Source organism: Dendrobates tinctorius, unplaced genomic scaffold (genome assembly GCF_039654945.1).
Source record: "Dendrobates tinctorius isolate UK_male_01 unplaced genomic scaffold, ASM3965494v1 ptg000164l, whole genome shotgun sequence".
NCBI classification, from domain to species: Eukaryota; Metazoa; Chordata; class Amphibia; order Anura; family Dendrobatidae; genus Dendrobates; species Dendrobates tinctorius.
This window is the reverse complement of record NW_027361831.1, coordinates 2,648,490-2,669,342: the sequence shown is the minus strand read 5'-3', so window position 1 is coordinate 2,669,342 and position 20,853 is coordinate 2,648,490. Positions and strand designations below refer to the sequence as shown.

General features: G+C 45.8%; 1 protein-coding gene across 1 annotated transcript in view; it reads left to right on the top strand.

Moving 5' to 3' along the window:
• The first annotated feature begins 410 nt into the window (after positions 1–410).
• Positions 411–20,853, top strand: part of LOC141052987 (uncharacterized) — a 43,289-nt gene continuing 22,846 nt past the window's right edge. The window contains exon 1 of the mRNA XM_073550312.1: positions 411–888. Within this exon, the coding sequence (XP_073406413.1) occupies positions 411–888 (478 nt within the window). The remainder of the gene's footprint in view (positions 889–20,853) is intronic.

The window sequence follows — 20,853 nt, the reverse complement described above, 5'->3', positions numbered from 1 at the left end:
TTTTTATGGCTTTTTATTCCAATATTTGGGAGGCAGAATGAGCAATGGCAGTGGAACATCATGATCTACTGGTTCATAGTTTAAGATCTACTGTTTAATTGTAAACTATTATTGTCTTACTGAATAATTTGAATTGAGATTTGCTATCAACATTTTATGTACAAATGTTGTAAAATTATAATTAACAATATTTTATTCAAAAATATTTTGTTTTTATTTTTGGTAGATGACTGTAGCAGGAGATCAGAGGGACATCTGACATATTCATTTATTAAATCAGAGGACCTTGATCGCACACAAGATGCAATTGAGAGAATTTTCCAGATAGATCTTCACTGCGAAAAGATGAAGGTCTATCTTCTGATTCATCACGGAAATATTTTAACAACAAAACAAATCTTGTGAAACAGATGAGAACTCACACACTGGAAAAATCATGCTCATGTTCAGAATGTGGGAAATGTTTTGCATCTGAGTCACATCTTACTGTACATGAGAAAATTCACACAGGGGAAAAGCCATATTCATGCTCGGAACACGGGAAATATTTTAAACAGAAATCAAATCTTGTTAGACAGGAGAGCACTCACACAAAAAAGAAGCCATATTCATGCTCAGAATGTGGGAAAGATTTTAAGTATAAATCACGTCTTGTTGCACACGAAAGAATTCACACAGGGGAGAAGCCATATTCCTGCTCAGAATGTGGGAAAGATTTTAAGCAGAAATCTTATCTTGTTATACACCAGAGAATTCACACAGGGGAGGAGCCATATTCCTGCTCAAAATGTGGGAAAGATTTTAAGCAGAAATCTTATCTTGTTATACACCAGAGAATTCACACAGGGGAGAAGTCATATTCGTGCTCAGAATGTGGGAAATATTTTAGCGCTCTAAATTAAGTCTTGTAAGACATGAGATGACAGACAGATGAGAATGTTCCATCCTGACTATACCGCAATACAGCATACTCATATCATGATGGGTGTTACTAACTTAATACTACAACTATGGTCCCTTTTGTTGGTCAATTTTGACAATTATTTTTGCTGTCAAATCCTATGTATAATGAACATTTGCAAAATGTTATAGTTTGCCAAAGTATACTAGATGATTGTGATTCATTCATTGATCCAACTTCATTCTCCCAGTTACCTTTTCCTGTTCCCGCATTATGACATTAAATAGCCAGGAAAATATTATCTTAGGCTGGTTTCACATTTGCGTTTTTTTTCGCGGTATTTTAGCGCTAAATAGCGCATGTGTTTTTTTTCCTATACTTTGCATGGGATGCGCTTATGTGCGCATACACATGCGTTTGTACGCGTTTTACCGCGCATGCGTTTTTTTGTGGTATGCGCTCGGGCGCACAAAATGCAACCTGTTGCATTTTTTGAGCGTCCGACTTGCCTCAAAAAAACGCATGCGCGCGCAATGCGTTTTTTTACAGCAAGACACCAATTATAAGTCTATGGTGAGCATATGTGCGCATTGGCATGCTTATGTATGCTTTTTTTGCACATGCGTTTTTTTTTTTACCATTAGTTTAGACAATGGAATTTAGGGGTTTGGGTTAGAGTTAGGGTTAGTTAAGGGGGATTAGGGTTAGGGTTAGGGTCAGGGTTAGGGTTAGGGTCAGGGTATGGTTTGGTTAAGGGTTAAGGTTAGGGTTAGGGTCAGGGTTAGGGTTAGGGTCAGGGTTAGGGTTAGGGTTAGGGTTAAGTATGGTTTGGTTAAGGGTTAGGGTCAGGGTTAGGGTTAGGGTCAGGGTTAGGGTCAGGGTTAGGGTTAAGTATGGTTTGGTTAAGGGTTAGGGTCAGGGTTAGGGTTAGGGTCAGGGTTAGGGTTAGGGTCAGGGTTAGGGTTAGGGTCAGGGTTAGGGTTAGGGTTAGGGTCAGGGTTAGGGTTAGGGTTAGGGTCAGGGTTAGGGTTAAGTATGGTTTGGTTAAGGGTTAGGGTCAGGGTCAGGGTTAGGGTTAGGGTCAGGGTTAGGGTTAGGGTCAGGGTTAGGGTTAAGTATGGTTTGGTTAAGGGTTAGGGTTAGGGTCAGGGTTAGGGTTAGTAAAGTCATGGTTTGGGTTAGTGTGAGGGGCCACCTAATGTTGGAAAAAATTGCAAACGCGGTAAAAACGCGCTAAAAACGCATACAAACGCATAAAAACACTGCGTTTTTTTCATGCATGCTCATAAAAATGCTTGAAAAAAACGCAGCAGTTGTATGTAGTGTTGAGCATTCCGATACCGCAAGTATCGGGTATCGGCCGATACTTGCTGTATCGGAATTCCGATACCGACTTCCGATATTTTTTCAATATCGGAATTCGGCATCGGAATCGGAATTCAAAGTTGATTGACAGACTGACGTCATCATGATGCGCGGTGTGTGCGCATCATGATGCGCCGTCATTTCGGGCCTTCCGGGGGTCTCTGCCGGCCTGCCGGGGGGCTGTGCCGGCCTGCCGGGGGGCTGTGCCGGCCTGCCGGGGGGCTGTGTGGACTGCCCGGGGTCTGTACCGGCCTGCCGGGGGGCTGTGCCGGCCTGCCGGTGGTCTGTGCACCCTGTGGGGGTCTGTACCGGCCTGCCGGGGGGCTGTGCCGGCCTGCCGGTGGTCTGTGCACCCTGTGGGGGTCTGTACCGGCCTGCCGGGGGGCTGTGCCGGCCTGCCGGGGGGCTGTGCTGATGTCCGGGGGTCTGTGCAAGCATCGTCCGATGGGACTACAAGTCCCATCGGGCGATGCCTGCTACCATGACAGTGATTGACACATTAGCCAATGATGGGACAGTAGTAGTCCCATCATCCGGCTAATGTGTTAAATGTTAAAAAAAAAAAAAAAAAAATACTACATACATACTACATGCATGCTACATACATACTACATACTACATACATACTACATATATACTACATACATACTACATGCTACATACATACTACATGCATGCTACATACATACTACATACATACTACATACATGCTACATACATACTACATACATGCTACATACATACTACATGCATGCTACATACATACATGCTACATACATACTACATGCATGCTACATACATACTACATGCTACATACATACTACATATATACTACATACATACTACATATATACTACATACATACTACATACATGCTACATACATGCTACATACATGCTACATGCATGCTACATGCATGCTACATACATGCTACATGCATGCTACATACATGCTACATGCATGCTACATGCTACATACATACCACATACATACTACATACATACTACATACATACTACATGCTACATACATACCACATACATACTACATACATGCTACATACTACATACATACTACATACATACTACATGCATGCTACATACATACTACATGCATGCTACATACATACTACATGCCACATACATACCACATACATACTACATACATACTACATACATACTACATGCTACATACATACTACATATATACTACATGCATGCTACATACATACTACATGCTACATACATACCACATACATACTACATACATGTTACATATATACTACATGCATGCTACATACATACTACATGCTACATACATACTGCATACATACTACATGCTACATACATACCACATATATACTACATACATACTACATACAATACATTCATACAATACATACATAGACATACAGTACATATAACATAGAGTAACATACTTACCAATACTTGTCACATTGTTCCCCGAAGCCATTGTCGTCTACGGAATAAATATTAACATAACAAACCACAAAAATACTCACCCACGATCCGAAGCAGTCCACGAGTGTGTCCCACGACGATCTTGGGTAGAGAACTGCAGCATCAGATGATGCTGCCGTTCTCTACTGGCTGCAGGAATCCAATGACGGAAGGTAGGTATCCTTCCGCACTGTATTCCTCTGCCACTTAAAAAAAAAAAAGTCCCTAGTCTCACTTTATGCCATTGCTGCGTGGGAAATTCCCACACAGCAATGGCATAAAGTGAGACTAGGGACTTTTTTTTTTTTTAAGTGGCGGAGGAATACAGTGCGGAAGGATACCTACCTTCCGTCATTGGATTCCTGCAGCCCGTAGAGAACGGCAGCAACAGCTGATGCTGCAGTTCTCTACCCAAGATCGTCGTGGGACACACTCGTGGACTGCTTCGGATCGTGGGTGAGTATTTTTGTGGTTTGTTATGTTAATATTTATTCCGGAAAAGACAATGGCTTCGGGGAACAATGTGACAAGTATTGGTAAGTATGTTACTCTATGTTATATGTACTGTATGTCTATGTATGTATTGTATGAATGTATTGTATGTATGTAGTATATATGTGGTATGTATGTAGCATGTAGTATGTATGTAGTATGTATGTAGCATGCATGTAGCATGCAGTATGTATGTAGCATGCATGTAGTATATATGTAGTATGTATGTGGTATGTATGTAGCATGTAGTATGTATGTAGCATGCATGTAGTATGTATGTAGCATGCATGTAGTATATATGTAGTATGTATGTAGCATGTAGTATGTAGCATGCATGTAGTATATATGTAGTATGTATGTAGCATGTAGTATGTATGTAGCATGTATGTAGCATGCATGTAGTATGTATGTAGTATGTATGTAGCATGTAGTATGTATGTAGCATGCATGTAGTATGTATGTAGCATGCATGTAGTATGTATGTAGCATGCATGTAGTATGTATATGGTATGTATGTAGCATGTAGTATGTATGTAGCATGCATGTAGTATATATGTGGTATGTATGTAGCATGCATGTAGCATGTATGTAGTATATATGTAGTATGTATGTAGCATGTAGTATGTATGTAGCATGCATGTAGTATATATGTAGTATGTATGTAGCATGTAGTATGTATGTAGCATGCATGTAGTATATATGTAGTATGTAGCATGTAGTATGTATGTAGCATGCATGTAGTATATATGTAGTATGTAGCATGTAGTATGTATGTAGCATGCATGTAGTATATATGTAGTATGTAGCATGTAGTATGTATGTAGCATGCATGTAGTATATATGTGTTATGTATGTAGCATGTAGCATGCATGTAGTATGTATGTAGTATATATGTGGTATGTATGTAGCATGCAGTATGTATGTAGCATGCATGTAGTATATAAGTAGTATGTATGTTGCATGTAGTATTTATGTAGTATGAATGTAGCATGTATGTAGTATGTAGTATGAATGTAGCATGTATGTAGTATGCATGTTGTATGTATGTAGCATGTAATTTTTTTTTTTTTTTTTTTTTTTTTTTACATTTAACACATTAGCCGGATGATGGGACTACTACTGTCCCATCATTGGCTAATGTGTCAATCACTGTCATGGTAGCAGGCATCGCCCGATGGGACTTGTAGTCCCATCGGACGATGCCTGCACAGACCACCGGCAGGCCGGCACAGCCCCCCGGCAGGCCGGCACAGCCCCCCGGAGCCTGCACAGCCCCCCGGCAGGCCGGCACAGCCCCCCGGAGCCTGCACAGACCACCGGCAGGCCGGCACAGCCCCCCGGCAGGCCGGCACAGACCACCGGAGCCTGCACAGCCCCCCTGGCAGGCCGGCACAGCCCCCCGAAAGGCCCGTACAGACCCCAGAGAGGCTGTACAAGGGCAGGAAAGGGTTTTTCTTATTCCGATACCGGAAGTCCCATAGACTTGAATGGGACTTCCGGTATCGGAATCGGCGATACCGATACTTTTTTTAAAGATCGGCCGATACCATCCGATACGATACTTTGAAGTATCGGACGGTATCGCTCAACTCTAGTTGTATGCTTTTGTATGCGTTTTTTCAATGCGTTTTTTTGCGGGAAAAACGCTCTGCAAAAAAAAGCAAGTGTGAAACTAGCCTTACTTGTACAATTACTCAGTAACAAACATTTTTTTTTAATATATTCCTTTCCATAAAGGGGTTGTCTGTCTCGTGAACAAAGTACATTTGAATCAATAGATCTTGGAATAAAAATAATGTCCACAATTGAAGGTTTAAAAAATACCCCCCTGCTGAGATAATCTTAGAAATGTGTCCCTGCTGTGTTCTGTGTAATGGCGAGAGGATACAGACAGGACAGGGTGGGATCACAGCGGATTCTTTCTGTGAGGTAAAATATGTATTTAACAGGAATGGAAATGTTTGACCTAACAAAATCAGCGGTGATCCCATACTGTCCTGTCTGTATACTCTCTTTTGCTTCCCCCTTGCCCAGGAGCTGTGATCTGTTGAGATAATTTTCCTCCATGGTCAGACACAGACAATACACAGTGCACAGCAGAGGCACATTTATACGATTATCTCAGCACAGCTATATATATAGTACTTTGTTCAGGGGACAACAACTGAAGAGCCCTGCTACTGCAATTATAGCTATGAAAAACACAAAGGAATTTGGAATTGGCAATTTCCCCTCTTTTGGAAATATATCTGCATCAGCGCACACTGTAGGCTTCTCCAATACGGTTTTGGAATAAATTTTGTAATTTTATTTTTTTTAAATACTTATTTGGTATCCCTATTGGGCTATCTGAAAGCACGAACAAAATGCTGGGAAGAGTTTTTTTTAATTGGATATTTTTATTAGAAATTTTAATGAGAAATTACAATAAGACACCTTCCATACCTTTCCTTTCTCCCTACCTGGAATGCTAGGATACAACTATCTATAAAGAGACCACCTGCACAGAAGTATTGGGCTACAGCAACATCATATGTTATACAGAGCTATAGCGCTATCTCCATGGTTCTTTATACAAGGACATATAGATCAGACAAAGTCCTCATATTCAGGCAGTTTCTATTATTCTCAATCGCTCTTTATATGAATAAGATCAGTGAGTCTTATTATACCGAGCAGAGAAGCTCCAGAGACAATGACCCCATCCCGGTCTTATACACTGGAGGCCAGGCCCGGAGTATCCAGCCACGGGACCCGGATTCTCTTATTTTTGGCTCTAGCATTTCTTGTAGAATAAATCCCTTTCTCATACAGTCCTGTAGTAATGACTTTGCTAATCACGTTTTTGTAAGAGGGTTAATCTGAATCCAACTAAATGTTATCAATTTATGTGCAAGAAACAATAAACGTCCTTCCGCAGTTTTACCGTGTGTGTAGTGCCATTTATTTTACATACCCTAACAAACAAAGCTTGGGGTCTCCGACCAAACCTGCTGATTATGGTATATTTACAACTCTAGGTTGGGCCACTCAACACTGTCAGCTGCATCCAATGAGAATATGGTTCCTCCTCTGTAATTATCTGATGGGATCTGAAGGCTTAAGAGATGCCTAATATTTATGGAGGTGGAATTATCAGACATAAATATGGTTTTCTACTGATGTATGATTGGATATAGTATTATCCACTATCTATTGGCCAGTACTTTGCCCAATATCTAGACATAAGCTGTTTAAAGAGAGACAGGCCAGTATGAACCTGGTAAGAAGGCATCTTTCCCAGACTTTAGCAAGACAACAACAATGGTGTACTGCACTGATGGTGGCAAAGATTCCCGAACCAGAGATTTATTAAACACGTCCACTAGCTTGGGTGACAAAATATCTTTATTTCTTTTGTATATTTTCCTTGAAAGGCCATCCACCCAAGGAGGCTTTTCAGTGGTCAGAGATCCTATAGTTACAATGTTTCCAAGCTTAGAGCCACATTAGGAAAGTCTCTTGATTCCGTAGATGGTGTTGCCAGTTTGGCCTGATGGAGAAATGACGTGATCTCGTTCATTGTTTGCGATACTGTGGAAGTATATTTTCAGTACGGAAGGTGAATCATGTAGTTGAGCTAATATGTATAACTCCTTGTTGGAGATGAGTTACATTTTCCCATTCTTCAAAATGTTTAAAGAAGAATTACTACTTATCGGCCATGACCATCTAGTTTTAGTTTAGTCTGTGCTCTGTGTAATCTGTCCTAGGTTCTCACTAAAGGGTCTTGTACAAATCTGTCTTAAGCCTCCCTCAGTGTCTGGTGCAATCCATTATCTAAGGGCTCACATTTGTCTTATTTATATTCTTTAAGGGATCCCCTAAAATCTTCTTTCACTGTGTCACATGCTCTATGCATCGAGGCCTTCCCCGCATGCATCCGAAAGCATTCAGAAGGTGGACTCCCTATTGCTCCCCACTATCAATCACTGGTAACCAAAAAAAGGTTTAGTTTCCAAAGTTTAGGTATCATAACCCCATATATCTCGGAAACTGAGGACTACGATGAGAAGAGTGATCTGACAATGTTCCAGAAAGAAGGCCAATACTATGTATGGATATGGAAATTTTCAATGATCCAGTTTCCTTGTAAGTTATTATTTTACGACATATCAGGACATTAATCTATATTTCCATGATTACTTCAGCACCTGTTGTTAGAACATAACGCAAAGGCAAAATCGCCTACATGTAATAAATCACCTAACTTTAATCTACTGAGTAGGACCTAGTAACAATTCTACTAAAAAAGATTCAGTACACAGAAAATCAGACGTTTCAACATGAAGCCATGGCCGAAAGTATTGATGCCCTTAAAATTGTTCTAGAAAATGGTGTTTCTCCCTAAAAATTTTTGCAATGACATATTTTGTTATACATGTGTTAATTTCCTATTGTGTGTATTGGAACAAACAACACAATCATCAGAGCAAAAAAAGGCAATTTGGACATAACCTGGGAGATTAGCTGGACAAAATTGTTGGCACCCTCAACTTAATATTTTGTGTCACACCCTTTGGTATAAATAACTGCAGTCGCTTCCTAAACCCATCAACAAGCATCTTTCACCGTGCTTGTGGTGCAGGGCGGTAGCCATTGGGAAGATACTAGTCTCTTGCACCCCGGATCAGAACATGAAGGTGGGGGGTCCTGGCTCGGTGTGTGGACTTGTGGTGTGTATGCCCGTGCAGGCCACATGTAACTAATGATGATGATTTGCCAGGACCAGATGTTTGACAGTTCAATGACGGAGACCATAATTCAAAAATAAACATTTTACTGAACAGGACCTTGGTAGGCAATATATAGCATAGACATCAGGTTCGCAACATGTTTAACGTTTTCTTCACAATACAGAGCATTTTCCACAGTTTCAATTCCTTCATCTTTACTCATTTATTCTCTATTTCTACCATTCCCCTTCACTTCACCACAGCCCAGCCTAGTATTACAGACCAGATTGTAAGAGTCTATGCTCAACCCATGGTTCCGCATCCTTTTCCCATTAGGAAAGCTACTTTGTCAATATGGCCGGTGCTTATCTCTTCTCATCTCACCTGCTGTGTCCCATTTAGGCCCTTTACCTTTCTAAATTATAAACCCTAGACCACACTGATAGGTGTCCTTATCCAGGACCCATGTCTGATCGATCACTGTTTTGCTATACTGCTCAGGATCTCACTATCCCATGTCTCCTCTCTCATTATGAACACCCACGTCATGCAGCATTGCTCATATTAGACCTTAGATCTTTCGGCCTTCCTGACAGGAACTGTCATTTGTTCCTTGAGCTTAGCCCCTTCCCACTGTGGGCTAATAGCAATCAATAACTCTTGCTGTCCCTATAGTCAAAGAACACACATGGATGCATTACTTATGCAAGTCACAGTTCACATTACAATACCACTTGTTCTTCAAGGCGTAAACGCAGGCAATATGTCCTCCTTACAGCTACACACCCAACGGTCAGATATGCTTAGATCTCTTACTGTGATATGATGCCAAATAAGGAGGCAGACTCTTCTTCACCTGATGGAAGGCTGCCACAATAAATACTCTTGGCCCAGAATGCAGCCAGCTGGGCTGGAAAACAAACGTTGCTCTCCAGATAAGTACTTGGTGCCTCCAGATTGAGTTTAAGGTCCCACACTAATAATAATAATAATTTTATTTCTATAGTGCCAACATATTTCACAGAGAATTACATTTTAGTGGGGACTTGTACAGATAATGAAATACATTACAGAATAACAATAATCACATAAATCAATAGAAACCAAGAGGAGTGAGGGCCCTGCTCGCAAGCTTACAATCTATGGAGCTAGCAGAGAAAAGGTTTTATTATGAGACCAGAAATCTCTGCGTCACATCAATAAAGAGAGTAAGTGATGATCCAGAGAGGGGCTTCCGGTGGTTGTTTGAGGTCTCCAGATACAAGGAATAGCGAAATATAATCATCATGGAGTCTTATATACCAGCTTGGGCCGTGTAAAAGTATTTTATTTAAAAAGTACAATAGTTACACAAGATTTTACAGCACGTTTCGGCTAGATAAGCCTTCATCAGGTATCTACAAAATAATGCCCCATATAACCTACTTATACCTGCTCCTATTTCACATAAGTGGAGTTTCCCAAGAAGAGGATCCGATCATTGTTATCCTCTTATGTATTCATGTGGTGGGTAATAACATTCAGAGTGGACAAAAATACATGTATATATAACTCAATTGATGAACATCATAACATTTTACTGTTTGTCTAGAAAAATTAAAATATCCAACTAAGAGCAGTAATTTCTCCAATATACATACAATATACATACAAATCTTCCAGGATGTGATCCTTTGATAAATTTTCATCACATTTACTACACATAGATAGTGCTGCTTCTCCTCCCTTTCCAGGTTATACTTACTCAAATCAATAAAGGGAATTTGTCCCAGTCAAAGAAAGTCTCTTGTCAGAGAGAGGATAAAAAAGATAAAAACCTTGCCCAGTATTCACATGGTGCCACCCCGCACACACTGCCCCTCAAGCTCATACCCAATTGGCTTTGCCCCATCCAAATCATTCATACATGGCTCTATCTTATCACCTCATACACACATGACTCTGCCTTATTCACATCAAAGTAATAATGCTCCACATTGTCCACATGTGGGGAAGGTGACTTGACGGAGTAGGAGGGGACGGTTTGTGCACTAGAGATGGAGATTGACAGGATAGAAGGGTGACAGCTGGGAAAGGTAGACAAGAGAGTGCAGTACCTAGAAATGACCACAAGATATCAGGGGGGAGTAGTTCAGGACTCAACAGCAGCTTAGGAATTGAGAAACGCTTAGTCATGGGGGGCGGGGATGTGGGGAGGAGGACTCCCAGACAGTGAAAGGACAGGTACCCAGGGGACCGCCATCAGGGTTCCTGAGGGAACGAGACTGGGAGGACAATAAAGGGAGAGACTTGACTGAAGTTGTCAGGGAAACAGGTGGCAGGGCAAGTTTAAAAGGAGCAGGGGGCGCGCTGAAGTGGCAGTTGACAGAGAGCAGGACAACAGACAGGAAGCCGTGTGAGACAGAGAGGACCGAGGGAGCAGACGGTGTGTTGTGGAGAGACCGACAGGGGCCTGTGAAAGGAAAACTACGGACTCACCGACTAGTGACACATGAGAGACTTGCACCGGCGGCCGCTCCCCGCATACGGTCCCATACAGCAACTCCCGCTGTTTCCCACCCTGTTGTGACAAGGCAGCTACCTCGGGCGACCGCTGCGATGACAGACCATTCCTTTACAGCGGTCAGGACACAGCCCACCTGCCTTCTCCCACAGCTGCGGCACTGTCATCACCGGCCCCAGGGGGCGCCACCTCGCTACAGGCGGTAGTAGGGGCCCCCGTCCGGTTTGCTAAGGGACCCTGAGCAGAGGTTGGTGAATGGTTATATTTAGAGACTGCGTCATCACCGCGTCCAATCAGCACCGTTTCTTCAGGGCCTGTTGTGCCCACCGGCATCGCTTCTTCAGGGCCTGTTGCGCCCCACCAACACCGTTTCTTCAGGGCCTGTTGCACTCCACCGGCATCGCTTCTTCAGGGCCTGTTGCGCCCCACTGACATCGTCTCTTCAGGGCCTGTTGCGCCCCACCGGCATCGTTTCTTCAGGGCCTGTTGCGCCCCACTGTCATTGTTTCTGTCGTGCCTAGTTTCATCCCGGAGTATCGAGGCGTCAAGGCAGCCGCATCAGCGACCTCTACGCGGCCACGCCTGTGATCCTGACAGACCCCTGGAAGGATAAGTGTACTATAGGAGATAAGGACCCCCAGTTTGGTCATACTTGGCCTATAGCACCCGGGCCAACCGGGTTAGTCGCATTTACCACAAGAAAGTGTTGTTAGGTTTGTTGAGTCCCTGCGTGGACTGGTGTTTTGTTCATACTTTTTGTTTGCTCAATATAGCCCCAGCGGCTACAGTTTATAAAAGTTATTTTCACAAACCACACCCAGTCTCGTGTCTCATCACTGCATCCTGTGAACCTGCTAGAACCCTACAGGGAGATAGGAACCCAGGAGGGGAATTCCCGGTGAGAGAGGGGATAAATAGGACTTGTTGGGGTTCCAGGCAGGCTAGCCCCGAGAGGAGCTCGGTAGAAGATGGTGAACAGAGAAGAGCTTGACCAGGGGACTGACAGCAAAGAGACAGTCAGGGGGGTGGCCCTGACCCGACGGACTGCAGGACAGACGAGGCCCCGGGGGTACCGATTGGACGACGACCTTGGGCAGGTGAAGCGCTGGCGGTAGATTGGTCTAGGACAGCCCCAGCGAGGGACGTTACTTCGACTGGAAGAAAGGTGCAGGTACCCGGGCCTGGAGATGGAGAACTGTAAAGAGGCTGCGGTGCGTGGTTGTTGTCGTCAGGAGGACGGCAAATAAAATCCGGAACTGTTACAACTGAACTCTGCCTTTCTCTGGTCCTTGCTTCGCCTGGTGTCTGTGTCGTCCAGACGTGGTAAGCAGTGGACCATCCCCCAATCCCGGCCCCTACCACACACACATGGCTCCATCACATCCACATCACACTAATATTGCTCCACCCTGTCCACACATGGCTCTGCCCCATCCACATCACACTAACAATGCTCCACCCTGTCTACACATGGCTCCACCACATCCACATTACACTTACAATGCTCCACCCTGTCCACACATGGCTCCGCCCCATCTACATCACACTAACAATTCTCCACCCTGTCTACACATGGCTCCACCACATCCACATTACACTTACAATGCTACACCCTGTCCACACATGGCTCCGCCCCATCTGCATCACACTAACAATGCTCCACTCTGTCCACACATGGCTCCATCCCATCCACATTACACTAACAATGCTCCACCCTGTCCACACATGGCTCCGCCCCATCCATGTCAAACTGTCAATGCTCCACCCTGTCCACACATGGCTCCGCCCCATCCACTTCACACTATCAATGCTCCACCCTGTCCACACATGGCTCAGCCCCATCTACATCACACTAACAATGCTCCACCCTGTCTACACATGGCTCCACCACATCCACATTACACCTACAATGCTACACCCTGTCCACACATGGCTCCGCCCCATCTGCATCACACTAACAATGCTCCACCCTGTCCACACATGGCTCCATCCCATCCACATCACACTAACAATGCTCCACCCTGTCCACATCGCTCCGCCTCATCCATGTCAAACTGTCAATGCTCCACCCTGTCCACACATGGCTCCGCCCCATCTACTTCACACTATCAATGCTCCACCCTGTCCACACATGGCTCCATCACATCAAACTAACAATGCTCCACCCTGTCCACACATGGCTCCGCCCCATCCATGTCAATCTGTCAATGCTCCACCCTGTCCACACATGGCTCCGCCCCATCCACTTCACACTATCAATGCTCCACCTTGCCCACACATGGCTCCACCCCATCCACATCACACTATCAATGCTCCACCCTGTCCACCCCATCCATCTTGTACACACACGGCTCCACCCAGTTTATGAATAGCTCCTCCATGGTCTCCTTGCACACACACGGTTCTGTCCCATCCACTTCACAAACAAATTGCTCCTTTCCATCCACCTCACACACGGCTTTCTTTTTTTTTTTTAGTGTTTTTCTGAGTTTCTATCTGTTACTGAGCACAGTGTGTATGGTCACCTACATATCACTTTACCACTAGAGGTTTGTGGGTCCTTGTTTGGATCTCTTTTGTTAATACACTGCGGGTGTGGCCCCCCGGGGCTGTGCACCTTTACCAACCCAGATTACCCCAGACTGGTGTTAATCACAGTCAGACATGGCTCCTATCTCTTCTCCTGCCAATATGAGGCCTTGGTGAGCACAGAGAGGTGAGTCACTGGGGTCCGGGACCTTCCACATTGGGCACAGCTTGTGGTGGTCGGACGGCTTTATCACCCCAAAAATGTTACCCAAGTCCCTCATGTGTTATACGGGTATAGTAATAGTGGCGGCCATGTGTTCATTATTCGCAGTGTGCTGACGCACCGTGTGTACATGGCTGTATATTGGCCGCAGCGTATTTGTACCTGTACAGATAAGGCCACATGCACACAGTGAGTATTTGGGGAGTTTTCTACCTCAGTATTTGAAAGCCAAAACCAGGAGTGGGACAGTCAGAGGAAAAGTGTAATAGAAACACGTCACCACTTCTGTATTTATTACAATCTATAAATATATGCGGGGACAATACAGAGACCTTTCTAGTGATCTTTTTACTCTTAGACCTGTGACGGGGACAAGGGGGCATCCTCTACGTCTGGAGGAAAGAAGGTTTAAGCATACTCACAGACGCGGATTCTTTACTGTAAGTGCAGTAAGACTATGGAACTCTCTGCCATATGATGTTGTAATGAGTGATTCCCTACTAAAATTTAAGAAGGATCTGGATGCCTTTCTTGAAAAGTATAATATTACAGGGTATATACACTAGTTTAATATTGCGTTGATCCAGGGAGCTAGTCTGATTGCCGTATGTGGAGTCGGGAAGGAATTTTTTCCCCAATGTGAAGCTTACTGTTTGCCACATGGGTTTTTTTTTTTGCCTTCCTCTGGATAAACATGTTAGGGCAAGTTAGGACAGGATATGGGTTGAACTAGATGGACTTAAAATCTTACTTCAACCTTAATAACTATGTTACCCACTCCTGGTTGTGGCTTACAAATACTGAGGTAAACTAGCGTAATATTCATCGTGTGAATAAGGTTTCATAGTGCGAGGAGCGGTCTCTGAGCTTTCTTGTATCGATCACATGACACAATCCCAGGTCCTGTGCGCACAGAGCAGCCATATATGTGGAGTGCGGCTCTGCAGGTGGAGGTAGGTGCTGGAGATTCCTCATTACTGGGTGCAGGGGCATCAACACCTTTTTTACTGAGACAATTGAGCGTATTTTTGTGTTGCCATTATTTAAGAAAAATATCTTTTATTTTGTTCCTATTCATTTGAGCCAATTAAGAATGACAGGAAAAAGGAAACAAGTATTACTCAGATAGTACAGCGCCGCTTTCTTGGCCCCCACACACAGTATATTTCCACAGTAAAGCCATGCCCGCACATAGTATAATTTTGCCACAGTACTGCTATTCCCCCACGCACAGTATAATGTACCCAGAGTACCGCCATCCCCCCACACACAGTATAATGTACCCACAGTACCGCCATCCCCCTGAACACAGTATAATATTCCCCCAGTACCGCCATCCCCCCACACACAGTATAATGTTCCCACAGTACCGCCATCACTCCACATACAGTATAATGTTCCCCCAGTACCGCCATCCCCCCACACACAGTATAATGTTCCCCCAGTACCGCCATCCCCCCGAACACAGTATAATATTCCCCCAGTACCGCCATCCCGCCACACACAGTATAATGTTCCCCCAGTACCGCCATCCCTCCACATACAGTATAATGTTCCCCCAGTACCGCCATCCCCCCACACACAGTATAATGTTCCCCCAGTACCGCCATCCCCCCGAACACAGTATAATATTCCCCCAGTACCGCCATCCCCCCGCTCACAGTATAATGTTCCTACAGTACCGCCTTCCCCCCGCACACAGTATAATGTTCCCCCAGTACCGCCATCCCCCCACACACAGTATAATGTTCCCCCAGTACCGCCATCCCCCCACACACAGTATAATGTTCCCCCAGTACCGCCATCCCCCCACACACAGTATAATGTTCCGACAGTCCTGCCATCCTCCCACACACAGTATAATGTTCCCCCAGTACCACCATCCCCCACACACAGTATAATGTTCCCCCAGTACCGCCATCCCCCCACACACAGTATAATGTTCCCCCAGTACCGCCATCCCCCCACACACAGTATAATGTTCCCCCAGTACCGCCATCCCCCCACACACAGTATAATGTTCCCCCAGTACCGCCATCCCCCCACACACAGTATAATGTTCCCCCAGTACCGCCATCCCCCCACACACAGTATAATGTTCCCCCAGTACCGCCATCCCCCCACACACAGTATAATGTTCCCCCAGTACCGCCATCCCCCCACACACAGTATAATGTTCCCCCAGTACCGCCATCCCCCCGCACACAGCATGTTCCCCCAGTAACACCATCCCCCCGCACACAGTATAATGTTCCCCCCAGTACCGCCATCCCCCACACACAGTATAATGTTCCCCCAGTACCGCCATCCCCCCACACACAGTATAATGTTGCCCCAGTACCGCCATCCCCCGCACACAGTATAATGTTCCCCCAGTACCGCCATCCCCCCGCACACAGTATAATGTTCCCCCAGTACCGCCATCCACCACACACAGTATAATGTTGCCCCAGTACCGTCATCCCCCCACACACAGTATAATGTTCCCCCAGTACCCAGTATCAGCCCTTGGTTTATGCAGGACTCTGCTGTCTGTGCTGGTTCTCATCTTCCTGGATGAGGTGAATATTCCTACAGTACCGCCTTGCCCCATGCACACAGTTTAATATGAGTAAAAATCAGCTGTCGTGCAGGGAATAATGTCGGCCCATCGCCGGACCCCACATCAAAGTTGGGGACGCAGCATATGAAGTAAAGATAGGTCATGTCATGAAGGGGTTAAAATTGCACACCAGAAAGGCTTGTATAGGGCGCTGGTCACACATAGGTGGCGCAGTGTGTCTGGCTTACAACCTATTAGTGACACCCACACTATTAGATTAGGCGACTGCCCAGCGCTATATAAGTGCACCCCATGAGGACAGACACCCGAGTTTACAAGGCCAACATTGATGGGCTCGGCTGCACCCGGAATAAAATTATCATGCAAAAACCTAAATCTAATATATATGAGGTATTGGTAGGTTGTTACTCCTAAGCAATCCCCCTCCAGGAGTCGGCAGGCTGGGAGTGGTTGTCTCCTCAGTATTTTGCTCCTGTGTTGCCGCCATCTTTATTATATTTTTGCTGCATCTTGTGCATTAGTTCTGAGATCTCGGCAGGTAAATGCTGTTTTCCTTTGTTGCTGCGTTAATTCTTGAATTTTGGGGGAATGCTAATTCCTCTTTTTGTGTCTTTGCCTCTAATGTTGGTGCAGATGTGAAGCAGCGTATTTAATAGCACAGAACAGCTTGGCTTCTGCACTAACAATACAGCGGTGGTTTTTATTTTTCAGTCTTCACATAGGAATCTATAGAGAAAATGCCCCAGAACTGCACAGGTCAGCGGCGTCTCTAGACGAAGCATTGCAGGAATTTTCATGGAATCACATCCACTTTGCTTAGACAATTAGGCCGTGTTCACATGTAGTGTAAATGTTGCTTTTTTCTGCTGCTTTTTTGTACAAACCTTCTGCTGCATTTATCTGTCCAAGGCAAGTGGATGTGATTTCATGAAAGCTTCTCCCACTGTGTGTGGCATCCCAGGAGTCCAGTTGCCACAGTGGCGTTGCCTCCCTTAGCAAGGAGGGGTTCCTTTACCAGGTGTCAGTAGGAGAGAAGTCGAGCAGAACCTGGCGAGTGGTGCTGTGATTAAACTCGCGCCAGAGCTGAGCGCCAGGAACCGGATACCGGAGTCCGTGGTTGGGCGAGTACTGATGTCCCGGCAGTTATCCTGGCCCTATCTAATACCTGGCGGCACAGCAGAATACCAGAGCCTGGAGCCGACACAAAGGAGCAGCACCTGTGATAGGCTCGAGCTGCCTGCCATGCAGGCAATGGTTTGTTTTTTAAAAACAGAGAGAGACAGCAGCAGGAGGGTGAGCTGTTAGGCAGCAAGGAAAAAGGGAGGACAGCGCAGAAGGAAGGCCTCTGTACCTACCTGGACATGTGTATCCAAAATTGCTTCCAGTCTGCCCAGCTCTCCATTATGATCTTTTACCAGTGCCCCAGTCTGTACGATCAACCATCAAGTAAAGTAAAAGAAAACTACAGCCCTTGTGTCCTCCAGTGATCTCTTGCGCCCTGAGTCCTGCACCACAACGTACATGAAGCCTTTCAAAAACGGAACTGGTAGCCCTGGGGCCCATCTCCACCTGTGGGGAGCTGAACCATCCCAGCTGCGTCACCATCATCAATCCCAGCGGTCTCCTTTAGCAGCGTCGGCCATCTGTTGTCGAACACCACAGGTCGCGCCACGTTAAATCCCATATACCGTGCATATGTCCCATTTTACTGCACAGCCAGGGCCACTGAGTCGACTTCCCCAACGAACTGTCCGACCCGGTTCCAAGAACCCCATGGCCCTGGTGGGTGTGTCATGTGCAATTTTTGTGTTTTGTTTCTCTGTAGAGCAGATCTGGGCAAAGTGCAGCCCACTAACCGAGACAGCTGAAGGGCTGACATGTGGGTCTCCCCATGTCCTCGCCCCCTGCAGCACATGTCCCAATATCACCAATATCTACATCTGCAGGATGCAGACAGCAGTGGATCCATTGGTGGAGGATGGAGCCACCGGTTCCTTCTTCTACCAATAAGCATGTGCAACTGAGACAGATGACGCGATGTCACTACATCACATCTGCTGTGTGGAGACCCAGAGCAGAGCATAGGGGGAACAGGAGAGAGGCGAGTATGTCTGCCTGTATATAGAGATGCTATATGAGGTCATGTACTGTATATAGAGATGCTACCTGAGGTCATGTACTGTATATAGAGATGCTATAGGAGGTCATGTACTGTATATAGAGATGCTATAGGTCATGTACTGTATATAGAGATGCTATATGAGGTCTTGTACTGTACATAGAGATACTATGAGGTCATGTACTGTATATAGAGATGCTATATGAGGTTGTGTACTTTATGTAAAGATGCTGTAGGAGGTCTTGTACTGTGTATAGAGATGCTGGAGTGGGCCGTGTACTGTATTTAGAGATGCTGGAGGGTGCCTTGTACTGTGTATAGAGATGCTGGAGAGGGGTCCGTGTACTGTGTATAGAGATGCTGGAGAGGGGGCCGTGTACTGTGTATAGAGATGCTGGAGAGGGGGCCGTGTACTGTGTATAGAGATGCTGGAGAGGGGGCCGTGTATTGTGTATAGAGATGCTGGAGAGGGGGCCGTGTACTGTGTATAGAGATGCTGGAGAGGGGGCCGTGTACTGTGTATAGAGATGCTAGAGAGGGGGCCGTGTACTGTGTATAGAGATGCTAGAGAGGGGGCCGTGTACTGTGTATAGAGATGCTAGAGAGGGGGCCGTGTACTGTGTATAGAGATGCTAGAGAGGGGGCCGTGTACTGTGTATAGAGATGCTAGAGAGGGGGCCGTGTACTGTGTATAGAGATGCTAGAGAGGGGGCCGTGTACTGTGTATAGAGATGCTAGAGAGGGGGCCGTGTACTGTGTATAGAGATGCTAGAGAGGGGGCCGTGTACTGTGTATAGAGATGCTAGAGAGGGGGCCGTGTACTGTGTATAGAGATGCTAGAGAGGGGGCCGTGTACTGTGTATAGAGATGCTAGAGAGGGGGCCGTGTACTATGTATAGAGATGCTAGAGAGGGGGCCGTGTACTGTGTATAGAGATGCTAGAGAGGGGGGCCGTGTACTGTGTATAGAGATACTAGAGAGGGGGGCCGTGTACTGTGTATAGAGATGCTAGAGAGGGGGGCCGTGTACTGTGTATAGAGAGGGGGGCCGTGTACTGTGTATAGAGATGCTAGAGAGGGGGCCGTGTACTATGTATAGAGATGCTAGAGAGGGGGCCGTGTACTGTGTATAGAGATGCTAGAGAGGGGGGCCGTGTACTGTGTATAGAGAGGGGGGCCGTGTACTGTGTATAGAGATGCTAGCGAGGGGGCCGTGTACTGTGTATAGAGATGCTAGAGAGGGGGCCGTGTACTGTGTGTAGAGATGCTAGAGAGGGGGCCGTGTACTGTGTATAGAGATGCTAGAGAGGGGGCCGTGTACTGTGTATAGAGATGCTAGAGAGGGGGCCGTGTACTGTGTATAGAGATGCTAGAGAGGGGGCCGTGTACTGTGTATAGAGATGCTAGAGAGGGGGCCGTGTACTGTGTATAGAGATGCTAGAGAGGGGGCCGTGTACTGTGTATAGAGATGCTAGACAGGGGGCCGTGTACTGTGTATAGAGATGCTAGACAGGGGGCCGTGTACTGTGTATAGAGATGCTAGACAGGGGGCCGTGTACTGTGTATAGAGATGCTAGACAGGGGGCCGTGTACTGTGTATAGAGATGCTAGAGAGGGGGCCGTGTACTGTGTATAGAGATGCTAGAGAGGGGGCCGTGTACTGTGTATAGAGATGCTAGAGAGGGGGCCGTGTACTGTGTATAGAGATGCTAGAGAAGGGGCCGTGTACTGTGTATAGAGATGCTAGAGAGGGGGCCGTGTACTGTGTATAGAGATGCTAGAGAGGGGGCCGTGTACTGTGTATAGAGATGCTAGAGAGGGGGCCGTGTACTGTGTATAGAGATGCTAGAGAGGGGGCCGTGTACTGTGTATAGAGATGCTAGAGAGGGGGCCGTGTACTGTGTATAGAGATGCTAGAGAGGGGGCCGTGTACTGTGTATAGAGATGCTAGAGAGGGGGCCGTGTACTGTGTATAGAGATGCTAG